Raw genomic sequence first — 25708 nt, forward strand, 5'->3', positions numbered from 1 at the left:
GTCACAAGCAAAACCAAACCAGGATGAGAAGCTTGGAACTTACAGTTCCTGTTGGTTTGAACCCCCTTGGGAGCTTCCCTGTGTAATCTGAAACTAGCCCATAAGGGAAGGGTGAAGAGAGACTGGAAGAAAGAGGCAGGCCACTCCAGGTTGGTAGGTGACAGTTTTAAGGAGCAAAGGGAACTTATAGGAGAGGCTAGTCTTGGGTGGCAGCCAGACAAGTGGATCCCTGCACCCACCTGGCACATTTTAGGTTTAGGGAGAGAGGGGCCTTAACTGGATTCAGTCATGTATACTTATGCAGGGCTTCTCAACACCACATCATTACTCAAGGGACTGTGTCCTTGGAGCAGCCTCTCAGAGTAGGAAAGGAAAGTGAAACCCACATTCCAAGGACAGGGGTGGGGGAGAGGACCTCTGATCACTAGGGTTCAACTTATGGATCAACCAGCAGTCATGTCTTCCTGATGACCTTCCCCAGCAGGTACCACCCTCCATTCTTCAAGAAGGGGACAGGGGCTGGAGATTGAGTTAATGATCCATTATGCCTAAGTGAAAGCCTCCATACAAATACTGAAAGTACAGGGCTTGGAGAGCTTCCAGGTTGATACACCCCAACTCTATGGGAATAGTGGTTCCTGTGCTCAAGACCCTCCCAGACCACATTTTATGTATCTCTTCATCTGGCTGTTCATCTGTATCCTTTATCATATGCTTTATTCTATAATAAACCAGTAAACACAAGTGTTTCCTGGAGTTCTGTGAGCAGTTCCAGCCAACAATTGAATCTAAGACAAAGGGTATGGGAACCTCTGATTTGTAGCCAAGTCAGACAGACATTGTGTAAGTAACCTAGGGACCCACCACTTGCCATTGGCATCAGAAGTGGGGGGGCAGTGTCGTAGGACTAAGTCATTAACCTGTGGAGTCTGCACCTAACTCCAGTTAGTGTCAGAATTGAATTGTAGGGGGCCTGGGTGGCTGAGTCAATTGAGCGTCTGACTCTTGGCTTCGGCTCAGGTAATGATCTCAGGGTCATGAGATTGAGCCCTGAGTTGGGCTCCGAGCTCAGAGAGGAGTCTGCTTGGGATTCTTTCCCTCTTCCTCCCTCTGCCTCTACCCCTCCCCCTGCGTGCTCTCTCCCTCTCGCAAATAAATAAATAAATAAATAAAATATTAAAAAAATAAGAATTGAATTGTAGGACATCTACCTGGTGTTGCAGAGAATTTCTTGGTGTTGGGAAACCCCACACATCTAGTGTCAGAAGTGCTGTGCAGGGTGCCTGTGTGGCTTAGTCATTAAGCATCTGCCTTTGGCTCAGGTCGTGATCCCAGGGTCCTGGGATCAAGCCCCGCGTCGGGCTCCCTGCTCAGTGGGAAAGCCTGCTTCTCCCTCTCCCGCTCCCCCTGCTTGTGTTCCCTCTCTCGCTGTGTCTCTCTCTGTCAAATAAATGAATAAAATCTTAAAAAAAAAAAAAAAAAGAAGTGCTGTGCAATTATAAAGGAGAAAAACAGGAAAATTTTCCTGTGGACATCCTGCGACTTGAGTTGTTTCACAACTTTTGGTTAAATCTGCTTTCAAGGGACGCCTGGGTGGCTCAGTCGGTTAAGCGTCTGCCTTCAGCTCAGGTCATGATCCCAGGGTCCTGGGATCGAGTCCTGCATCGGGCTCCCTGCTCCACGGGGAGCCTGCTTCTGCCTCTGCCTCTGCCTCTCTCTCTCTCTCTCTCTCTCATGAATAAATAAATAAAATCTTTAAAAAAAAATCTGCTTTCAAATATTTACATCATATACTTATGTAAGTTTTGTTCTCAGTCTGGCCAAGTACTATAGTTAAATTTCTTTTCTTGTATAACTAATTTTCCTTGAGCTGATGTTCAGCTGGGTGCTGTGGCCCAGGGCAATACAGGGAAATGAAGGGGCTGCTCAGCAGATCAACCTTCATTCCCCAGCTGGGAGGGAAGAGATCTAGAAGAGATAAAAGAAAATAAAGACCTGGTGATGTCTGTGACATCAAGGGTCAAGGGCATGACAGATGGAAGGTGATTAGAAATATATCTGAGAGACCGTCTATGCTGACGGCAAAAGCATGGATGTGGCCCTGCAGTCAGTGAATGGATGAGGCTGTTCAAGGCCATTTCACTCATCTCGCAGGTTCTCTGTGCAACACTGAGCCCCGTCTAGATGTGGGCTGGGCGGTCAGCTATGCAGGGAGGTGGAAAGGTATTGGCCAGTGCCTTGAATGGGATTTGTTACAACACAAACTTTGGCCCCAATTGTTCTATGTGAACACAGCTCAAAAAGAAAAAAGAAGGGCGCCTGGGTGGCTCAGTTGGTTAAGCGACTGCCTTCGGCTCAGGTCATGATCCTGGAGTCCCTGGATCGAGTCCCGCATCGGGCTCCCTGCTCGGCGGGGAGTCTGCTTCTCCCTCTCCCACTCCCCATTTGTGTTCCCTCTCTCGCTGTGTCTTTCTCTGTCAAATAAATAAATAAAATCTTAAAAAAAAAAAAAAAGAAAAAAGAAAACTCGCTTAGAGGAAAGAAAGCTTCTCCCCAGACCTGGACTCTCTGGAGAAGCAATTAGGAAAAAGAGGGAATGGGGCCCCTGGTTGGCTCAGTCAGAGGAACATGTAACTCTTGATCTCAGGGTCATGAGTTCAAGCCCCATGTTGGGTGTAAAGATTACTTAAATAAAAAATAAAACTTAATGAAGTACTGTATGGTGACTAACATAACATAATAAAAAAATAAAAATAATAAACATTCTGAAAAAAGGAAGAAAGAAAGAAAAAAAGAAAACAGAGGGAAGTCAGTGAAAGTTCATTATAATTTAGAACTCCTGTTGGATTCTGATTTAGCCTGTTTGCCTGCTTGGTTCATTTCCTGTTTGGGACCCATGGGGGAATGTGGAGTCTGGGGGTTTTTCTCACTGTGATACGACCTGTCCCCAGAAGCACATCCTGGGCCAGATCTGACAGGTAGGTGGTCCACAGGAGAACCAGCAGTGGCATGTGGGTAGATAATTAACAACTGCCTCTTGGGGGTGGGGAGGGCTCAGAAGTTTGCCAATGCCATGGTGGAAATATTCCCATGGTGGCTGCTTTCAAGCTACCAGTATGAAGCCACGGACCCTGACTGTGAAGCTGGGGAAGGTTGTAGACAATTGGCTCCTGCAAGCTGGTAGGACCTGGCTCCAGCACATCACTGCTGTAGAAACTTCAGGGGTAATCAAGGCCTGGTAGGTTCCATGGATCACTTCCCAGGCCCAGGACTCTTTATTCCTTCTAGCAGGCTCCCAAATCTGAATTTACACCCACCTCTGTTTCTTTGGGAATTTCTCTCCTATGTTGTAGCCCTTAGTCTCCCCAGCCTGCCCTCCTCCCCTGCTCCCACCAAACAAACTCATGGGACACTTTCTGCTTAGAGATATTTACTGTAAATCATTAAGAGGAAACAGGTAAAAAGGAACATTTCCAGAACTCTTACAAAGTCTTTCTCAGCTTGGGGGCCCTGGCAGACCATTCTGGACATGTGGTGGAGCTCCCCCACGTGGGCTGGCCGACTCCCGGCTGTGATGGTGAGTTCTGGACACTTCGGAGTGGTTGTCAGGATGGCCCCATCCGGCCCTTCTGGATGAGGAAGGGACTTCCCTAGTGGCCTTCCTACATGTCTTTGCTCTTCTGTGAACTCGATCCCTCCTGAAGACTTGGCTCTTATACTCATCCCTGCAATTTCTAGAGGGCTCCCAGACTGCCCATGCCTCTCTCAGTCCCTGACTGATCTTCAGACTGGTCAGGCTGGCCCTGACCTCAGGGAAGCTTGGTTTCTTGACCTTCTGCGCCAAGGGTCAGGGGCCAGGCTGAGTGATGGGAAACTGAGGGCACTCAGAAGGGGCTGCCCTGGTCTTGCTCCCCTTAGGAGTTGCCGGGAAGGAACATAGGCCCAGTTATCAGCTTTCTAATTTCTCCAGAAAAGCCAGACTTTTATGTTATGTGAAACCTTCCAACTTTTAAACGTTGCAACCAATTTATAAGTACACTGTGTGCACCAAATCAAATGCCTCTGACTGGATCTAGTCTGGCAGGCTGCTGATCCTGCCAGCTGGTTATAAGGTTGTTCCTGGCCCTTCTCACACTACCGTTCTCCCAGGAGTCCGTGGCTCTTCTGCTCGGGTGCCGTTTCTCTGACTACCCCCAGAGCGGTCTTCTTTTTATGGCTCCCTCACGGAGGGACCCTCCTGGGATTCATTTTATACCCTGGACCCCCATGGTAGGCACTTTGGAAAGGAAAACCACACAGTCCAGTGTCGAAACCGATAAACCAGTTTCCTTGGGGTTTTCGCTCCATCCAGTTGCTAAGGGGTTTTGTCTGTGCTGTGTGTGGGACCTGTGAATGAGCAGCTGGGGGAAAGGCAGAGGCTCAGCCTTCCAGGAGCCAAGACTGGAAGGCGGGCGTAGGGAGGCTGCCTTCATGAAACCTGGGCTTGGAATGGAGCTAAAAGAAGTGGTTGCTAAGCGCTGTGCCCAGAGGGGCCCTGTAGGGGTGGGCTGGCGGGTGTTGCCTGCGGGGAAGGGTGGGCAGGGCTGTGGCAGGAGACCTTGTGCCCAGGGGAGCTGGGCAGCTGATAAGCAGACACTGGCTCTGGGTGCTGCGGCCTGGTGTGATCACTGCATTGATGGAGGGGGTCCCGGCCCAGCACAAGGTGCCAGGACTGACGGGGACTGATGGGGACCTGTGCTCCCCTCCCCGCAGATGTGAGAGCCCCGACCACAGCTCAGCTGGACTTCCTATTTGTGAACTGCCAAGAGGCAGAGGGCCAGGACCTCTAAGCTCAGGAAGTGGCAAATCCTGAATGGGTGTGTGAGGGTGTGTGCGCACACTCAGGGTGGGGCTCCTAGTTCCCAGCCAGGCCTGTACTTGAAATCCCTTATTCTTCAAACTCAGACAGTTACCTGAGAGGTGGTACCTTCAAATCAAAGGGACAGCCACATGGTGCCACTGGCAAATCTGCTTTACTAGCTTCGGGCACAAAGTAAGGTCACATTGCATTTCAAAAACGTATCAAACGGCTAACACTGCTCCCATGATACCTGGAACCCTTTCTTCCCTGAGAACTCTGAAACAGGGGTGTCAACCATCTGTTGAACTAGTTCAGGGGCCAAGTCTGTGAGGCCTCCAAGCACAGGAGATGGTGGCTTCCCTAGCTGCTGTGGGGTGCCCAGTATTTCTGCCCGCTTTCCCCAAGTCACTGGCACCCCGGGGCTAGAGTGCGTTTCTGTCACGTGGGTGCGGAGCCGAGGCCTGTGGCCCTGACAGGGCGGCCCTCCTGCCGACCACCTGGCATGGGCTAGGGGAGGGGGAGGGTGCGAAGGCGATTCCTCTTCAGGCCTCCAGGAGGAGCCTCCTCTAGGCCTTGGGAGTGTGCTCACGGGGTGAGTCAGCAGCCCAGTGGTCCCCGGAGGAGGCCTTAACCAGTGCCCTCACAGGGTAGCCTCCTCAGGCTGCCCCGCCTCAGGCTCCCACCTCTGTGCTTCCCAGGCAAGGAAGCCCCTCCTTCTGGGGGCAATTTCCCCTGCCAGCCTCCCTGTAGCCACCCTTCTCCACCACCCCTTCTCCCCAGCCAGTCCTCAGACCTTCACTTAGACCCCACGTGGCTTCTCCAAATTCTTCCCATCTTTCACTAGAGTTCCCAGAGCCCATAAACCCTGGATGATTAGCATCTGAAAAAAAACAGTTCTTCCTCTCCTGGGCGATCGCAGGGCTCTATCCACACGGCTCTGGGAGAGGAGATGAACCATTCCATTCTTCGAGTGACAGGTAGAGATTACGTTTCACATTAAACCAGCCTAACCTTGGATTCCCTCCTCGAAGCCAGGCTTCCCGGGAGTGTCTGGCTGGGGCTCTGCCTTGGGTTCTCCGAAGACAAAGGAAGAACCCATAGGGAGGTCCCTTCCTGAGGCCGGGGCTCCTGGCTCAGCGGGGCAGGGGAGCTCCGAGGGTGTGGCCTCCTCAGAGGGCAGCTCTCCTGACCATGGCTGGGCACTGGGCACATGGCATCAGCAGCGCGCCTTGGTGGCCCTATCAGCAAAGAACAGTGTCGCGGCTGCTCCGTGTAGAGTTCCTTGGTGTTGAGAAAGCCTTGCTCCCTCCCTTGGTGCCCTCTGCTAGGCTGAGCAGGCCTGGCTCCTGGCCACTGTGAACCCCAGGGCTTTACTCCTCGCCCCTACCTTCAGCACTGCCGCTTGAGTCCCCTGGCTGTTTCAGTGCATGCACATGCCTGTGTGCACACACACCCACACACGGGCACGTGTGCTAACTTACAAACATACTGTGCATGGCTACACATACTCACATATGCACAAACATACACAGATGCACTCACGTATACACAGATGTGGATATACACGCTCAGAAACATACACACACGCATACAACACACAAGGGTTTGTGTGTACACATCTACCCATTCACATACATGAATCATACTGTACACGTGTCCAGGCAGTGTACACACAGGCGCACACACACTCACAAACACACACACGTATGTAGTCAGAGATACAGAGGCACATGCCCGCACACACATGGCATTTGTACACACATTCACCTGCATACATGCTCACACATACAGACTCACATAACTACCATGTGTGCACACATATTCACACATATGCACACACATTCACCTGTTTACATATTGTGATATTGAGAGTTATTGCACCATGCGTTGCTCATGTGAGAGAGGCTAAAGTTTTGCCTCTCTTTTAAAAGGTAAATATTCCTGCAAAGGTCACAATGGGAGCAGTTATTAGTTATTTTATTTTATTTCTTAGTTTAACTGGGAACCTGAAAGTAGGTGTTTTTTGTTTTTTTTTTAAGATTTTATTCATTTATTTGACAGAGAGAGATACAGCAAGAGAGGGAACACAAGCAGGGGGAGTGGGAGAGGGAGAAGCAGGCTTTCCGTGGAGCAGGGAGCCCTGGACCCCGGGATCATGACCGATCCAAAGGCAGACACTTAATGACTGAGCCACCCAGGCACCCTAAAAGTAGGTTTTAAGGAGAAGGGGCACAACCTTGAGTCTGAGAAGTGACATTTCTCTGGATGCACAATTTTGCCAAGTACCCTCTCCCAGAAAGGGCACGGCTGGATCAGACAGACTGACTTCTTCATAGCTTAACTCCTACAGAACCTCAGACTGTCTAAATCTGGATGAGCCTCCAAAACATTTGGTCCTTTGGTCCAAGTCCCTCATCTTATAGAGGAGGAAACTCAAATTCACTGAGGTTAATCAAGGCTCCTGGGTTGTATTTCCAAAACAGATCTGAATCTGTCCACTTCCCTTACTTGTCATCCACATATAAAATCCCAGGGCAAGACTAATTACTTAGGTTATGTGTCCCCTTCTTGGACCCATGTCTGCGGTCAAGGGATGAAGAGCTATGACTGATGAAGGCTGGTCAAGCACCTGCCCCCCTGCCAGGGCTGTGATTGGCAGCACCCCCATACACACTGAATCAAATGAAACCAGAAAGCACCGTCCTGTTACCAGAAGACCGGGAGGCAGGGATAGTGGGCAGACCAAAAACAACTGATGTCCATGACTGTATCTTAGCAATTGTCTAGAAGTTTCTGCCTCCGAGTTTTGAACAGAAATAAACACCAGGGTCAGCTGTGATGGGGGAGGGGCAGCCTAGGGGCCCTGTCCATGTGAGGCCTGTATTTGGGCAAGAAGGGATGAAGTATAAAGTAAGAGAAGGAGAGGTAACAGCGCTACAGTTCAGATGGTGTTCGACTCTAAAGTAGGCTCTTCAGAAACTTAGGGATGTTTGTGGAGCGTGTCGCAAATGGACAGAGGACTTGGGTGACTTTATGGAAGCTTTTTTTTTTTTTTTCATATTTTAGATATGCGTGAGTGGCTATTGAATTTTTTACTCTTTTGTTTGTCTTTTCTCAAATTGATAGTGTTATAAATATTTAACTTTTTATGAAAGAAATTATTATAGTATTTGATTAGAAATCTAATAAAAATTGTTAAAAAGTATATACATTTATAACATGTACAGTATATATGTAAATATATATAGTTAGTCAAAAATATTTTTAAAATATTTAAAATATTTTTGACTATGTTTAAAAAGTTAAATATAGTCATATATTTAATATTTGATCTACTTCTCCAATGTGACTAGCAAAGTGCTTCTCAATGTTGGACAGGAAGTTATTGCGGTTGTGCAAGAAGATAAGGTATCGAATGAAATGAAAGCAATTAGTCTCTGATAAGTGGGAAGACGACAGCAAAAACCATGGCAGAGGGCTGTCCGACTCCAGCCCCTGAGCGCTGACTGACCGCGTGACTTCGCTGATGGAGGGTGCTGGCTACATCAGTCCCACCACATACTTCTCTCTGGAGAGTGTTAGCGAAGGTCTGCATTTCTAGCCTGTGTGGGAGAAACGGGGTGATAGATGACAGCATCTTTTTCACCTTGGACTCTCTGAAACCTGCTGAAGGATACGTGCCTCAAAGACATGACATGGCCCGTGCCGTGGTGGTGGAGAGCAGCCAGTCATGCTACGTCTGGAGAGCCTTAGGCATGACCCCAGTGAAAAGACAGGACTTCGCTGCCTTTGAGGAGGCTGCCGATGAGTCCTGTGGAGCCCTTTTATTGAAAAAGAAAGGTGATATTGAAGTCACGAGGATGACAAATTTTGGAACATTAAAAGAAGGAGGAAGTAACAATATGGTGATCTGGATAGAGAATAAAGGAGATATTCCTCAAACTTTAGTCATCTGTAAACTGGCTGGCTGGGATAAAGCAAAACAATTCAGATTTCAAATGCTGGATAAAACCCAAACGTGCCCAGTAGGGTCTCTTGTTCCTGTTCCTGAGAAGGAGAAGAATTTTTCAGATGAAAATATTAACTCACTAGATAGCTACCAAAAAACCCACAACCTGTCAGGTGTCAGAGAGCGGTGTGGTGAACAACAAAGAAGTCTCTCCAGAGGACTGTCTGTGCTTGTGAAGGAGAAGATGGGGACAAAGAAAAGAGGAAGCTGGGGAAGCAGGTGACAGAGCTGGAGCCCGGAGGGCTCATCCCTCCAAGTGGAAGAGCCCTGATGGTGATTATATGTGATGCAAAGAATTCTGGCCCCAGCCCCTACAAGGAACTCCTTCTGCTCTGCTACTCCAGCTTTGTAATTGGGCGGTTCCTTGAAGTGAATGTCATTGAGTGGAGAGGAGTCACTAACAGCCGTCCCAGAACCATTTTCTTGGGAAAGGTCTGAAAGTTCAACCACATTAATATCCACAAAAAGTACAGTTGTGACCACACAGAAAAGGAACTCAAGATGACAACTTCCAAGTTTTCTTCCACAGTATCTAATACCAGATAGACTTAAGAAATGTGTGGAACAGGGGCTCCTGGGTGGCTCAGTTGTCAAGTGTCTGCCTTCGGCTCAGGTTATGATCCTAGGATCCTGGGATCGAGCCCCGCATCAGGCTCCCTGCTTCTCAGAAAGCCTGCTTCTCCCTCCCCCACTCCCCCTGCTTGTGTTCCCTCTCTCCCTCTCTCTGTCAAATAAATAAATAAATAAAATCTTTAAGAAATGTGTGGAACAGGGATGCCTGGGTGGCTCAGTGGTTAAGCATCTGCCTTCGGCTCAGGTCATGATCTCAGGGTCCTGGGATCAAGTCCCGCATCAGGCTCCCTGCTCAGCGGGGAGCCTGCTTCTCTCTCTGCCTGCCGCTCCCCCTGCTCGTGCTCTCTCTCTCTCTCTGACAAATAAATAAAATCTTAAAAAAAAAAAAAAAGAAATGTGTGGAACAAAAAATTGACTTTCTAACTTTCAGCCATTACTCGTAGAGCTTTTCAACATCTCGAACTGTTACGGAACCTGGACTGGATTGCCCGATGGAAGAACCAAGCAGCACCCAGAGATCTTGGAGGATAGGAGGTTTATTTAACGCCAGCAGGCTCAGAGGAGAGTGGTCTCCAAAGGTCTAAGTCCCAAGTACGAAGGGGGCAATTTATACACTTCTACTTCCACATACTTGGCACTTTTGGCGCCTGCGCGAAGTGGGACAGGGAGAAGAACCTGGATTGGTGCAAGCGGGAAGCTGAGCAGGAGAAGAACCCGGAAGAGCCCCGGGGCAAGGACTGGGACTCTCTCGCTGGCTCGGTTGGCCATCTTAGGACACACATTTTCATTATCATTCCCCCCTTTGATGCCCCTTTAAACACCTAGTTTAGAGGGCATCATTTTCATCTTCTAAGGGGCGATAGTGAGTAAGGAGTAATTGGAGTCTGATTTTAGCAATTTGAGTAGTGATAAACCTAGTAAGGGCATTAAGAATACAAGGACCGGGGCGCCTGGGTGGCTCAGTTGGTTAAGCGACTGCCTTCGGCTCAGGTCATGATCCTGGAGTCCCGGGATCGAGTCCCGCATCGGGCTCCCTGCTCGGCGGGGAACCTGCTTCTCCCTCTGACCCTCCCCCATCTCGTGCTCTCTCTGTCTCATTCTCTCTCTCAAATAAATAAATAAAATCTTTAAAAAAAAAAAAAAAAAAAAAAGAATACAAGGACCAAATGCCACTATAAGGAGAAGCAATAGGAGGGGGCCGACAAGGGGGTGAACCAAGGGCACCATTGTGCGAGGGAATCCCACCAAGTTGTCCGCTGGAGTGTTTCCCACCGATGACGCACTGATTCCTGTAATTGGGTAAGTTTCTTGGACCACCCCCGACTCATTAGCGTAGACACAACATTCCTCCTGTAAGAAGAGGCAGAGGCCCCCTGCGTGGTCATGAGTAAGTCGAGCCCGCGCCTGTTTTGGAGGACCACTGAGGCCAGTGAATTGAGTTGGCACTGCAGGGCCGGGGCTGACTGAATGAGGGTGGAAAAATCCGCCGTGAGTTGTTGAGTAAACCCCTGGTACTGAACCTGAGACATCCCGACGCCAGTGGTGCTTAAGGCAACATCTGATGCAGGCTCACGATAAGAGGGATGGCCCCGGGGGAGCGTCCAGGAGGCTAGGAGGTCTCCATATGCGTGGGGCATATGGAGAGTCCTCCCAGGGAGGACTGAAAGATTGGGTAAGAGACTGACAAGCGTGCATGATTGATTGCGCCAGGTGATGCAGATGTATACACCTTGATCACAAGCTAGAAAAGTGTTGTTAGACGCACAGATCCAGCTACAGCCCATGATGGGAGAGGAAGAGTTGCCATATAGCGGTACTGGAGCCAGAAAGGGATAATCTGTGGTCCCCAGGCCGAGGTGGGAGGTGACACGGTAGATTGGCTGAGGATGACACCTAGGTATTGGACGGGACTGGACTTTATACAGATCCAGCAGTCAGACGCTAGGGGTGGATTTGGGTGGTTAAGCACTTGGTGGGAGGCGTTAATCATACCTAACAGTTGTGCTATAGATGCTTGCTGCGTGTGGGTGGGGGACCCAGGGATACGCCATGTCAAGTTATTTTCTGTCTGACTCTGGGGGTTGACTGTAAGCCTTGGCGTGAACATGGACTTAATCATAAATTTGGCCATGGGGTCGGTCCCCATAGGGTGATATTGGCCCAACAGGAGACTGATTCCTGTAGCCCATGATGTGGCATTGGGTTCTAAGACTGAGAGGGTGAGCGGTATACAGTGATTGTTAGGGCAAGAGGATGGGGTGGCCTTGTGTGACAAGGAAATCTGGATGTCACTGTGCTGTTTGAGGTGCCACCTGGTGGACCATCGTTCCATTCCTGGCCAAGTTGCCACCCATGACTCACATCCCCAGGCTTGCGAGCAGAACTGAGGGCAGGTGTTTGGCTGTCGAGGCATATGGCCCCACAGATGTAGATATCTACCAGCTGGTAACCAGACTGAGGGCCATGGTAGGAACGCTCTCTATGAGGTTCCCAGGAGGTATCAAGAAGCTGGCATCCCTCAAAATGGAGGTTAACCTTTGGTGTGTGCCCATCCCAGGTGGAAGAAGTCAGTGGGGGCGCTGGTGTGGGATTGAGGGGGATAAGCTGGAAAGTTCATTTGCCAGTAATGGTGATACGAGAGTTGTCCCCCTTGCCTGGCCGGGCAAGCTAGAGGCAGTGCAGAGGAAAAGCAGACCAGGTAGCAGAAGACCGGGACTGACTGGGGCCAGGAAAACCATGGTGAAATGTGCTCAGGAGTAGACAGCAGAGGGCCAGTAAAAGTGGGATCTACGACCTTAGGTAGAGGGAGCCATCATGGCTAACCTGACAGCAAATGAAACCTGTGGACAAGTAAGTGCAGTAATGCACCCTAGGGACACCCAATAAGCAATGACAATAGTAAGCCTCTGGGGGAAAGTCCAGTCAGGAGGGGCAACAGTGTAGAGTCCGACCCCCAAGATGAGGGAAATCATGCCGATGAGAGCCAGAGACCACGGTGAGCAGGTGTCCATCAGTCGGTGAGGTGTCGCCGAAGGTGAAGCCGGAGTGGGTTTGTGAGGTCTGGCTGGACTCTCCACTGGCACAGCTCCTCGTCTGAATGATGAGCTTTCTTCACTCTGGAGTGGTGGACCCACGGGGTGACACCTGAGACCTTGAGGGCAGTGGTTAGAACAACAGTGTGGGGCCCTGTCCACTGCGGTTTGAGGGGGTCTTTCTTCAAATCTTTGACCCAAACTGAGTCCCCTGTCTGGAAGGAGTATACCTGAGACCCTAAGGAGATTGGGGCCCTCTTGATGGTGTACTTTTGTAATTTATTCAGGGTGGCCCCCAGGGCCTGAAGCTGCTCCTTTATCCCTTTATCTCCAACCTGATGCAAGTTTTCTGGAAGGCTTCCCAAGCACGGGGGAGGCCGGCCATATATTAATTCGGATGGGGAGAAACCTGATGTCCCGGGTGTGCAGCGAGCATGCAGGAGAGCTAGGGGTAGCAGATTGGCCATGGGAGGTTAGTCTCCTGACAAAACTTTGGTAAGGTTCCCTCAAGTGAGGTGTGATTCATTTGCTCTACTTTCCCTGAACTTTGGGGCCAGTAAGCGGTGTGGAGTCTCCAGGTGATGTTGAGAGATTTGGTCAAGACCTGTACAATGTCTGCCACAAATGCGGGTCCATTGTCATTATGGATTGTTAATGGCAGGCCGAACCGGGGCACGATCTCCTGCAAGAGGACTCTAGCTACTTCCCGGCTTTGTTCTGTCCTAGTCGGGAAGGCTTCGACCCACCCAAAGTATGTGCATACTATTACTAGGAGATATCTGAACCCCCTGCTCGGCTGCACATCTGTGAAGTCTACCTCTCGATCTTCGAAGGGGGTTGCTCCCAGCCTCTGGACACCTGGCGGGGGCCGTGGTGCAGACCGAGCATTATTTTTAGCACATGTTATGCATCATTCACTCATTGCTCGGCATAATGCTGGCAGCTGACTGATGTAGTAGTGCTTCTTGAGAAGGGCCTCTAATGCAGTTTTTCCCAGATAAGTGAGTTGGTGGTATTCCTTGACTAGATGCCCTCCAGTTGCTGTTGGAACAAAGATGCACCCATCTGGCATCATCTGTCATCCCTTTTCAGTCAGGGTGACTCCCTCAGCCATGGCCCATTCTTTTCCTTTTTAGTGTAACTAAGAAGAAGTGGGGGGACTTCTTCCGGGGGTGTTAAGGCCATGGTGAGGGAACGGGCTCTGTCCATGTCCTCACTGGCTGTGGTCTTGGCTGCCTCATCTGCCAGACGATTTCCCCACGCTATGGGGTCGTCTCCTTTCTGGTGTCCCTTACAGTGAAGGATTGCTACTTCCTTTGGAAGCCAGACGGCTTCGAGGAGTCTCAGTATCTCCTCCTTGTTCTTGATAGCTTTTCCGGCTGTGGTTAGGAGGCCCCTTTCCTTGTAGATGGCTCCATGTATATGTACAGTAGCAAAGGTGCACCGAGAGTCAGGATAGATGTTGATTCGCTTGCCTTCACCGAGGGCTCAGGCTCAGACTAAGGCATATAATTCAGCATGTTGAGCTGACCATCCAGCTGGTAATGCCTTAGCTTCTAGGACTTCAGTGGTTGTGGTTACTGCATAACCTGCTTTCTGGGCACCCTCTTGTAGGTAACTGCTGTCATCACTGAACAGCTTGAGCTCTGGATTCTTTATGGCTTGATCCTGCAGATCTGGACGGCTTGCGTACACTTCATCAGTCACCTCGGAGCAGTCATGGTCTGGTTCCCCCTCTTCTGTGGGGAGAAAGGTTGCTGGATTTAATGTCCTTACTGTTTTGAGGGTGACCCGTGGGTTTTCGCAGAGGAGCCCTTGGTACTGCGCTAGCCAAGAGTTGGAAAGGAAGCGGGGTCCCTGTGCGTTCATGAAGGACACAACTGCATGAGGGACCTTGACGTTAAGTTCTTGCCCCAGGGTAAGTTTGTCTGCCTCCTTGATGAGTAGGACTGTGGCTGTCAGCACCCTGAGGCACGGCGGCCATCCCGCTGCCATGGGCTCCAGCTTCTTTGACAGGTAAGCAACTGGCCATTGCCAGGGTCCAACAGTCTGGGTGACTACCCCGAGCACTATTTTTTCCTTTTCATGCACAAAGAGATTGAAGGGTTTTTCTACATCTGGTAGGCCCAGGGCTGGAGCCCACCCCAGGGCAGTCTTTACCTCTGTGAAAGCGGCTTCTGCTTCCTCAGTCCAGGTAGGGAGTTCTCGATCTGGTCCCCCTAAGAGATCATAAAGGGGTCTTGCTATTGCTGAGAACCCAGGGATCCAGATGTGGCAATATCCTGCAGCCCCCAGGAATTCTCGTAGGCCCCTTTTTGTCTGGGGCTGTGGCAGGGAGATGATGACTCTTTTCCTCTCCGACCCTAGTTCTCTCTTCCCTTAGGTAAGGAGGAAACCAAGGTATCGGACCTGTTGTTGGCAGATTTGTGCCTTCTTCCTTGAGGATTGGTATCCCGAGTCTGACAGGAGCTGTAGGAGGGCCTTTGTGCCTTTTGTGCAGTCTTTTTGTGTGTCACTGGCGAGGAGGAGGTCATCCACATACTGGAGGAGGGTGCATCATGTGGCCTCTCTTGGGAAGCTGGCGAGGTCTGCGGCCAGCGCTTCCCCAAAGAGGGTTGGTGAGTTTTTAAACCCCTGCGGGAGGCGCATCCAAGTCAGTTGCATCTGGCGCCCTGTATCAGGTTCAGATCATTCAAAGGCAAATAGTGGCTGGCTCTGGGGAGCTAAGCAGAGGCAGAAGAAGGCATCCTTCAAATCTGGGCAAGTGAACCATCTGGCCGACCCTGGGATTTGGCCGAGGAGGGTGTATGGATTCGGAACCACTGGGTGAAGAGAGATGGTCACCTTGTTGATGGCCCACAGGTCTTGAACTGGTCGGTATCCCCCTCCTGGCTTCTTGACTGGCAGGAGTGGGGTATTCCAGGCCACCTGGCACTTGACTAGAATACCTGTTTCTTTGAGTTTGGTCAAATGTTCTTGGATGCCGATCTTAGCTTCTTGTGGAAGGGGGTATTGCCTTTGCTTCTGAGGTTGGGCTCCTAGGATCAGTTCAACAATGATAGGCCCGATTCTGGGCTAGTCCAGGTGGGTTGTTTTCAGCCCATACTGAAGGGAAGGTGAGTCTGAACTCCGGCGGGCTGCTCGGTTGGGTCTGGGCACAGAATAGCCTCCATTCTTCTTCCCTTGGTGTGGTAATTGCTAGTATTAGAGACCTTGTCTCCTCCTGCCTTGGGTTCAGTGAGAGGCTAGTGTGTCCTGTGGGCTCAAAGATTATCTGAGCCCTAAGCTTGGAGAGTATGTCTCGGCCCAGGAGAGGGATGGGGCAATCGGGCAGATATAGGAATTCGTGTCGGACCTTGTGGCCCCCGAGTTTGCACTGGTGAGCCTGGCAAAAGGGCTGTTGTATCGCCTGCATCCCGGTGGCCATGAGGATGGTCACAGTCCTTTTGCTGAAAGGTGCCACTGGGGAGGGGACAACAGAGTGCTCGGCCCCAGTATCAACCATAAAAGTCACTGGTTGGCCCCCCCTTCATTTTGACCGTGGGCTCATGGGGACCAAGGAGGAAAGAGCCCAGTCCCCCTCAGTCTGAGTCCATTCCCGCAAGGCCTTATGAGGTCCTCCTCTCGGGGTTCTTCCTTGTAGTGACTGGGCTCTTTAAGCCTTTCCCCGGTTGGGACATTCGTTTTTCCAATGTCCTTTCTCTTTACAGGAGGCACATTGATCCCTTGCCAAGGGGGTTCTGGGCTTCCCCCCTTTCGGTGGTTGGGGTCTCCCTGCCTTTGTGTTGTCCTTTTCTTTAAAGGCAGTGGCCAGGAGGCTGACTTTCTTTTTCATCTTTTTGTCGGCTTCCCGTTTGGCTGCGACCTCCCTGTTCGTGTAGACCTTATTGGCAATCTCTGTTAGTTGGGTGTTGTTCATCCCGGCAAAACCCGCTAGTTTCTCAAGTTTTTTTCTGATGTCTGGGGCGGCTTGAGCCATGAAGGAAGTGTTTACCATCTGTTGGCTTTCCTGTGCCTCGGGGTCAAATGGAGTGTATATCCTGTAGGCTTTACATAGTCTTTCGTAGTAGTCCCCGGGGGACTCCCCTGGTTGTTGAGTGACTGAGGATACCTTAGTCATATTTTTGGGTTTCTTAGCTCCTACCTGGATTCCCTGGAGGAGGGCCTCCTGGTACCGGCGGATGTGGGCCTGTCCCTTGGTTGTGGTGAAGTCCCATGCTGGGCGCTCTTCGGGTGTGGCTGTATTAGCCCGGGCAGCAGGGCTGATGACTCCCGCTGGTGCATGCTCTTCCAGGTTCCTTGGAAAGGTGCACCTTTCATTATTCTCCTCCTTTCCTCTGTGTTAAATAGTGTGTGGAGGAACTGTTGGCAGTCTTCCCAGGTTGGCCGATGAATCTGGAAGAGGGATTCTATGAGGTCTACCATAGCCTGTGGTTTCTCAGAGTAGGATGGGGTGTTATGTTTCCAGTTGAGGAGGTCAGTAGTGGTGAAGGGCTGATAATACATCATGAAATGGCCAGGTTGGATTGTCCTGTCTTCATTGTGCCTCTTGGGTTCCTGTGTCTCTCGTACCAGCATTTGGAGGGTGCTTGCACCCGGCCTGGGGCACAGCTTGGCTGCTGGTCCTGGAGAAAGGGGATCTTTTAGGCCTAGGGGCACCGGTGGATCCTCTGGGCCTGGGGGCGCCAGTGAAACCGATGGTGGCAGAGTGTCTGGAGCTGAAGGGCCAGGTGTAGGCGGTCTTGGGCGTACGTACAGTGGGGACAGGGTTGGTTCATCCTTGGGATCTCTGGCTAGGATTTGTGGAGACTGGGATTTTTGCTGATTTTCTTTAGGTTGCTTGGATGAGGCTATTAAGACTCTGGCCTGTCCCTGCCTATTGCAAGCGAATTGCACCCGGGGGGGAGGGTCTGAGCAATTCCTAGGCAGGAGTCAATGTACGGAAATTGGTCAGGGTGTCCCGGTTCTCCTGTTATGACTCACCATACTCGACGAATCGTTGGGACATCCAATGTTCCTTCTGAAGGCCACCCAACATCAAAGGTGGGCCATTCCAATTCACATAGGGTTCTCAACTTGCTGGGGTTCATCCTGACTCCATAGTCTCCTGAAAACCCCTTCTTGAAATTTTTGATCATGGTCTCTAGAACCGTAGGTTTACTCTGCCCTGACCCCATGGTGATTTCTCTGTGTGTGGTGGCACAGAGACAGACAAAGGGGGGCGGGGTGCCTCCTGAGATGAGGAGACCAATCAGATGCCCATCTGGCTGTGTCCTGAAGGAGCTTAGCCGTAGTGGTCTCAGCATTGTGACTTACGGTCGGAAACTATTCCGATGCCTCCACAGACTGTATGCTGTTCACCACGGAATCGCAGACGGGCCCACTCAGACTCCGGAGACCTTAAGGGTGCCCGCCTGTGGAGTCACAGAATCAGTCTGCTTGAGCAAGCCAGGTTGGACTGCATGTTCACTCACACATTCACACTCCAGAAGTTATTACATTCCCTCCCTGGGAGTCCCTACCTGTGAGACCTCTAAGAGGTCTCTGGGAGGTGATCAGGCTCCCCTTACATCCCAGTGGGGGTGGGCTTGTCTGGGTCCTGGGGCCCCAGGCCTTACGGGAATCCAACATCAGGACCAGGTCCTCACCTGCCAAGTCTCCTCAAGTCCGGCGGGAACAGAGGAGCAGGGCCAGCCCGAGGTGACAGGGGTGGGAGAGTGGCGAAAATTAGGCAGGCATGCCTTCTCTGTTACGATCCCTCGTTCAGTTACCGCCCCGCCGTTGCCCCCAAAACTGGTGGCAACAATGGGCCATCGCGGTTGGGTTTCCCGGTCAGGGAACCATATGTTACGGAACCTGGACTGGACTGCCCGACGGAAGAACCAAGCGGCACCCGGAGATCTTGGAGGATAGGAGGTTTATTTAACGCTGGCGGGCCCAGAGGAGAGTGCTCTCCAAAGGTCTGAGCCCCGAGCACAAAGGGGGCAATTTATACACATCTACTTCCGCATACTGGGCACTTTTGGTGCATGCGCGAAGCGGGGCAGGGAGAAGAACCCAGATTGGTGCTCGTGGGAAGCAGAGCAGGAAGAACCCGGAAGAGCCCTGGGGCAAGGACTGGGGCTCTCTCTCTGGCTCAGTCGGCCATCTTAGGACACAGATTTTCCTTATCAGAACTACAAGGAAAAGTTTTCGACTTTGACTTGAGATTCATGCAGAAATAGAACTGAAAGAGTATAACATGAGTGGGGTCACCTTGAAAAGAAAGGGTGACCTGCTGGTTCTGGAGGTCCCAGGATTGGCTGAAAGTAGGCCTTCTCTGTTCGCAGGTGATAAGCTGATTTTAAAAACTCAAGAGTACAACGGACATGTCATCAAATACTCGGCTATGTGACTGAGATTCATGAAGATACATAATTCTTAAACTTAACCCAGAATTTGAGCAAGCATATAACTTTGAGCCTATGGATGTGGAATTCACATATAACAGGACTACAAGCAGATGGTGTCACTTTGCACTAGAACACGTCACCCACTTAGCTGTTAAAGTGTTGTTTCCAGAAGAAATCATTTTACAGTCTCCCCAAGTGACAGGGAATTGGAACGATGCACAAGACACCAAAAACAATGGATAGTCCACCATCAAGAATAGGAAAGCCCTGAAGGACCATACTAAGCACGCAGCAAAGGAGAGGCGGGCTGGTGCCCAGGACACGCTGAGGCCAGTGGCCTTTGCTGAAAAGTCAACTGATCTAGTAAATGAAGTTCAGATCCCCAAGGCGAGAGAAGGAATTTTTCAATCCTGTGCTCAATGAAAACCAGAAGTTAGCGGCTAGAAGAATCCTGAGTGGCGACTGCCGCCCACTCCCGTATATTCTTTCTGGACCTCCTGGAACCAGGAAGACGGTGACGGTTCTAGAGGCTGTTTTACAGTGAACTACGCTTTGCGGGACAGTCGAATATTGGTCTGGGCACCCTCCAACAGTGCGGCCGACCTCGTGTGTCTGTGGCTGCACGAGAGCCAGGTGCTGTGGCCTGGCACCATGGTCCATGTAAATGCCACCTGCAGGTTCAAGGAGACAGTCACTCATGCCATCAAACCGGACTGCAAAGTTGGGCAGGTTCAAGGAGACAGTCACTGATGCCATCAAACCGGACTGCAAAGTTGGAGAAGATATCTGGAAGGCCTTGCACTTCAGGATCATAAGCATGACATGCAGCAGCAGGGGTCTCTTTTACCAAATAGGAGGGAGAGTTGGACATTTTACACATGTTTGTGGACGAAGCAGGACAGGCGAGTGAGCCGGAACGCCTTATTCCGCTGGGGCTGGTTTCAGAGGCCAACGGCCAGACTGTCCTTGCCGGAGACCCCATGCAGTTTGGACCCATCATCAAGTCTAGACTCGCCATGGCTTATGGGCTGAATGTTTCTGTGTTGGAAAGACTGATGTCCCGGCCAGCATATCTGAAGGATGAAGATGCTTTTGGTGCTGTGGTGCCTACAACCCCCTGTTGGTTACAAAGCTCGTGAGAAACTATAGATCCCACCCAGCTCTGCTGGTGCTGCTGTCCGGGCTGTTCTACCACAGAGAGCTTGAAGTGGGGTGACCTCCCTGCTGGACTGGGAGAAGTTACCAGAGAAAGGCTTCCCCCTCATTTTCATGGCGTGAAGGGCAGCAAAGCTCATGAAGGGAGGAGCCCATCGTGGTTCAGGTCATGCGCTGTTGCTGCCTCCTGGCCAGGGGCATCACCAGCCAAGTGTCTGCAAGTGACATCGGTGTGATCATGCCCTACCGGAAGCAGGTGGAAAAAATCAAAATTATTTTGCGAAATGTTGATCTGATGGACATAAAGTTCGGATCAGTAGAGGAGTTTCGAGGGCAAGAATATTTGGTCATCATCATCTCCACCGCATGGTCAAATGAAGATAGATTTGAAGATGATAGGTATTTTTTGGGTTTCTTATCCAACTCAAAAAGATTTAATGTTGCAATCACCAGACCCAAAGCCTTGCTGATTGTGCTGGGAAATCCTCATGTTCTGCATCCCTGTTTTGGTGCTTTACTGGAATACAGCATTACCAATGGTGTCTACGCAGGGTGCGATCTGCCTCCTGACCTGCAGTCCCTGCAAAAAGTCAGGATCAGAGGGACCCACAGGACCAGGTCCACAGCCCCAGTTGGTAAGGCATGGCCAGGAGGCCTGGCACCACATCCTAGGGAGCTGCTGTCCTCACCTCTGTGCTGGGGCACCTGCAGCCTGCCTTGTGTCCTGGCCTTGGCCATGAGCATGGGGGCCATGGGGTCAGATGGAGCCTGCTGTCTGTTCTCCACACCAGCCCATTCCTGCTGCTGGGCAGTTACTGCAACCCATCACCGAAATAAATGCTCACATGGGGCACCTCGAGTGCGGCTGGCTGGAGGAGGCAGGCATCAAAGTGTAGGATGTCAGGCTGAACGGCTCTGCAACGGGCCACGTCTTGGTCAAAGACAACAGCCTGTGTTGCAAAGACAGCACCTGATCTTTCATGTGGCTCTTCCCACGGAGGCAGAATTTCAGCTGGTCAGGGATGTGGTGCTGTGCTCCCTTCCAAACTTTCTGCTAGAGGGCATGAACAAGCTCAAGATCAGCCCAGTCACCCTGAAGGAGGCGTATGTCCAGAAGCTGGTGAAGGTCTGCACGGACACTGACCGCTGGAGCCTGATTTCCCTCTCCAACAGGAATGGGAAGAACGTGGAGCTGAAATTCGTTGACTCCATCCGGCGCCAGTTTGAATTTAGCGCAGACTCTTTTCAGATCATCCTGGACTCTCTGCTCTTCTTCTACGACTGCTCCAGCAGCCCCATCTCTGAGCGCGTCCACCCCATGGTGATCGGGGAGAGTGTGTATGGGGACTTCGAGAAAGACTTCGACCGCCTGCAGAACAGACTGATCGCCACCAAGAACCCCAAAGAGATCAGGGGCGGGGGACTGCTCAAGTACAGCAACCTCCTCGTGCGGGACTCCGGCCCACAGACCAGGAAGCAATCAAAGCTCTGGAGCGTTCCAGGTACTCCAGGACTGAGGAAGGCAAGCATGCGGGCTTGGTCAAGCCCGGGACCCTGCGGGCACAGCCACGGAGCTTTCCCTTGGCTGACTTTGTGCCACGCCAGGCCCAGCACCCGCATACTACAGTGCGGCCTGGGCACCATCACACCAGTGAGCAAACCTTACATGCGGAGAGGGAGGGAGGTGTGCGCATACTTAACAGAAGAAAAACTGGTCCTCTGGCATTCTTTCATTTGGGTGCTTTTTAGCTCGGGTGAAGGCCTGGTGTGCTCTAGCGGTGTGGCAAGCCTGTGCAAATAAGTGACATTTTTGAAGTACCCTCTGTCTAAACTCCTTTCTACTAATTAAGTGAAGCTGGACAGCAGTGCTGGCTCGTTCCTTCAGCTTCACGTTTGTACACATGCCTACGACCCACGAGGGCAAGCTGTGAGAGCTGCCACAAGAGCCCGCGGTCTCCAGTGTCATTAGATGAAGACCAGGAAGAAAGGGTGGCTGCTGCGAGACATGCGAATGGCACAGCTGCGGGCCAGGTGCCTCCCCAGGCTCTACCAGGATTTCTAGGGACAGGGAACTGCTAGCCTCACCGTCACTGTGACCCCCATCCTCTGCTGGGGCCTTCTTGCAGCTTGGGAGCTGCAGGTGGGCCCTAGGGCTGGGAGTCTTTTTTGGGCTTGGCCATCCCAGGGTCAGTCAGCTCCGGCAGTGGAGGAGTCCAGCAGATCTTTTGGCTGTGCAAGGATGACTGGGTAGGGCACCACAAGGCTATCCCTAAGTCATTAGGTCGAGCCATAGGAAATTGTCAATATCTGACCATTCTGATCTTTGAAAATGGCTATTTCATGCGGTTCAACCTAAACTTTTAGTAAGGGGAAAGAAAGGAAAGAAACTGAAGCCCAGACTATTATCTGCAGTAGATTCTATTCAATCTATTAGAAGTAGAATAGGTTTCCTAGAACATTAGTCTCCCAATTCATTTTTTCATCTTTCATTTGTTTAAGGTTCTGTTATGGGTTGAACTGTGTCCTCCCAAAAGGTATGCTGAAGTCCTAATCCCCCACCTCATGATGTGAGCATATTTGGAATGGGGTCTTTTTTTTTTTAGTCTCCACGACCAGCGTGGAGCCCAATGCAGGGCTTGAACTCAACGATCCTGAGATCAAGACCTGAGCTGAGACCAAGAGTTAGATGCTTAACTGACTGAGCCACCCAGGGGCCCCAGAAATGAGGTCTTTATTGAGGTAATTGAGTTAAAGTGAGGTCATTAGTGTGGGCCCTACCAATGACTTGGTGTCCTTATACAAAGGGGGAAATTTGGCCAAAGGGAAGATGATGTGAAGGCAGCAGTGATGCATCTACAAACCAAGGAATGACTGAGGCTACCAGCAGCCAGGAGAGAGGCTTGAGGCCTTCAGAGGGAGCTTGGCCTTGTAGAAACCTTGATTTTGTACTTCTGGTTCCCAGAACTGCGAGGCAATGAGTTCCCCTGTTTTTTCAAATCACCCAGTATGTGGTACTTTGTCATGGAAGGCCTAATGTGAAGGCCTGAATATTTGTTCCTGCCCCTGCCTTCCTATGTTGAAATCCTAATGGTATTAGTAGTGGAGCCCTCATGAGTGGGGTTAGTGCCCTAATAAGAGGATCTAGAGAATCTCTAGCCCCTTCTACCACATGAGGACACAGTGAGAAGGTGCCAGCTCTAAGCCAGTAAGCTAGCCCTCACCAGAAGGTGACTGTGCTGGTGCTCTGATCCTTGACTTTCTAGGCTCGAGAGCTGTGAACAATAACTTTCTGTTGTATATAAGCTACCCAAGTCTGTCATATTTTGTTATAGCAGCCTGAATGAAGATACCTAGGAAGTAAATATAGGTTCCTTCCAGTGATGATCAACTATGTCGTTGGTAAGACACAACAGGACAGCTTATGTTAAAAATGGTACGGTTGTTTAATCTCTAGGATCCAGATCTGAAGTATTCATTCATTCCTATAGGAACTAGTCGTACTTCCTACCGTGGCCAAAACCATTTGTTTGGATACAATAAAGTTAGCCTTGTTCTTTCTTTCTTCCTTCCTTTTTTTCTTTTTTGATGTAATGTTCCATGATTCATTGTTTGCGTATAACACCCAGTGCTCCATGCAGAACGTGCCCTCTTTAATACCCATCACCAGGCTAACCCATCCCCCCCCCCCCCCTCTAGAACCCTCAGTTTGTTTCTCAGAGTCCATAGTCTCTCATGGTTCGTCTCCCCCTCCGATTTTCCCCCCTTTATAACACACATACACACACACTCCTTCCTTTGGTTTTCTGGCATTTTCAAGTTTGTGGTAAGAGTTTCAATATGAATTTTTTCTTCAGTCTGAAATGGGGGAAATATCATGCTTGTGCAACCTTAAGGAGCCCATTCAAATTTAGGAGAACCAGAAACTTATTCTAAGGAGACACTAAGAATTGCTGATACTGTCACACGGAGTCCTTCTGTGTTAAAGAGTTTAGAAGGTGGAAATAGAGCTCCTGGAGTTGTATTCCGAAGATTTGTTGAGGAAGATCAGTGTTAGCAGGCTTCACCCTCTGGGGGACTCAAAAGTAGGTAAGTAGAGCAGAACTGGAGACAACAGCTTCTTCTGGAGGGAAGTAGTGCAGATTGGTGTAGAATGCACCAGAAGCTCTTTTATGTCAAACTTTTTTTAGGATCTAGTTTTACAAATAAACCTAAACAAACAAAATAACAGAAGGTGATTGTAAGTCAGCTGACTGCAGTCAGATGGGACTTATCTGAGTAGAAATATATAGTTAAGGAAAGGGATTTTTTTTTTAAACAGAAGCACTTTATTTATTTATTTATTTATTTATTAAAAAGATTTTATTTATTTGACAGACAGCGAGAGAGGGAACACAAGCAGGGGGAGTGTGAGAGGGACAAGCAGACTCCCTGCTGAGCAGGGAGCCCGATGCGGGGCTCAATGCGGGGCTCGATCCCAGGACCCCGGGATCACGACCTGAGCCAAAGGCAGACGCTTATCGACTGAGCCACCCAGGTGCCCCAGGAAAGGGATTTTGATTCATATTTGTACCTTCCATCTTTGGGCCTACTCTCCTTTCTTAGCCAAATTAAGAATCAGCTTTTGACTATCACAATACAATAGTGCCTCTGGGAACCGGTCCTCTCCCACTTGGTCATTTCATGGTTCATTACCACTTTCACTAGAGATAGTTAGGAAAGTGAAAGGAAGTGAAATTACAACTAAGCCAATCTGGAACCTTTGATACTGAAAACCTTAGGGAGATAGGACACATAAACCACAGCCTGGAATGGAGTCTTTAAATTGACTATGGATTCAAATTATTCAGGATCTTATTCCTGCTTCTTTTATCCATCATTTCTGCAAACAGCTGATACTTGGCAGGGGGTGGGGAGGAGGAATGAATAATAAGACACAAAAAGCATTAATGATAAAGGAAAAAAAAATTTAATAAATACAACTACAGTAACATGAAAAAAACCTTCCGTTCATAAAAAAGATACCTTAAGGCAAATAAAAGTTAACTTACATACTGGAAGGTGCAGTTATACGTCCAGTAAAAACATTAATACAAAATACAGAAAGAACTCCTGTAAATCAGTTAAAAAAAAAGGGGGGGGGAAACAACAAAAGAGGCTGAACAAATAGGAATTTTACAGAATGGAAAACAAGTATGGTAAATGTATGAGGAGATGCTCATCTTCATAGGTGATCAGGAAAATGCAAATCAAGATCACACAGAGATAACATTATATAACCATTTGATTGGCAAAAATTCAGAAGTCTGACTTTACCAAATGCTAGAGAAGACAGGGATCAACAGAATCTCATATATTGCCGGTGGGAGTATAATTTAGTAATTATGTCAGCAGCAGCAGGAGCATGCTGTGGTTTCTTTCCTCATTTTAAATAAAAACGCATATTTGTACCCAATTTTGCATTCTTTTTCTTTAATTTCTTAAACTGTGCAAGCTTTAGGTGCCACAAAACCTAACTCCTGTCCTGCTAATCCACTGACATAATCACTAATACTAAATTTTTTTTTTTTCTTTTTTTTTCCAAACTGAGCTAGCAGCATGGATTTTAAGGGACAACAGTATGCACAGTTACATATTTTTTTCTAGCCGTGTTGAACTGAAGAGGTACAGACTGGGATTAGTCAGAGTGAGATTTAACCAGGGAAGGTTT

At 49.8% G+C, this 25708-nt stretch overlaps 1 protein-coding gene and 2 pseudogenes across 3 annotated transcripts in view; 2 read left to right on the top strand and 1 right to left on the bottom strand.

The window, feature by feature from the left end:
- The first annotated feature begins 8167 nt into the window (after positions 1–8167).
- LOC145721066 (RNA helicase Mov10l1 pseudogene) lies at positions 8168–20836 on the top strand (annotated as a pseudogene).
- LOC115944872 (acyl-coenzyme A thioesterase THEM4) overlaps positions 19576–25708 on the bottom strand; it is a 41421-nt gene continuing 35288 nt past the window's right edge. The window contains exon 6 of one of the 3 annotated variants that reach the window (XM_081815969.1): positions 19576–21773. In XM_081815969.1, coding sequence (XP_081672095.1) covers positions 21772–21773 — 2 coding nt within the window. In that variant the 3' untranslated portion in view covers positions 19576–21771. Of the gene's footprint in view, positions 21774–22298; positions 24210–25708 lie in introns of those variants that run through there. The other 2 variants (XM_081815967.1, XM_081815970.1) reach the window with 2 other exon arrangements.
- LOC102750001 (terminal nucleotidyltransferase 5C-like) lies at positions 20847–21759 on the top strand (annotated as a pseudogene).

The sequence above is a fragment of the Leptonychotes weddellii genome, chromosome 4, assembly GCF_054177405.1.
Source record: "Leptonychotes weddellii isolate Sample4059 chromosome 4, ASM5417740v2, whole genome shotgun sequence".
NCBI lineage: Eukaryota > Metazoa > Chordata > Mammalia > Carnivora > Phocidae > Leptonychotes > Leptonychotes weddellii.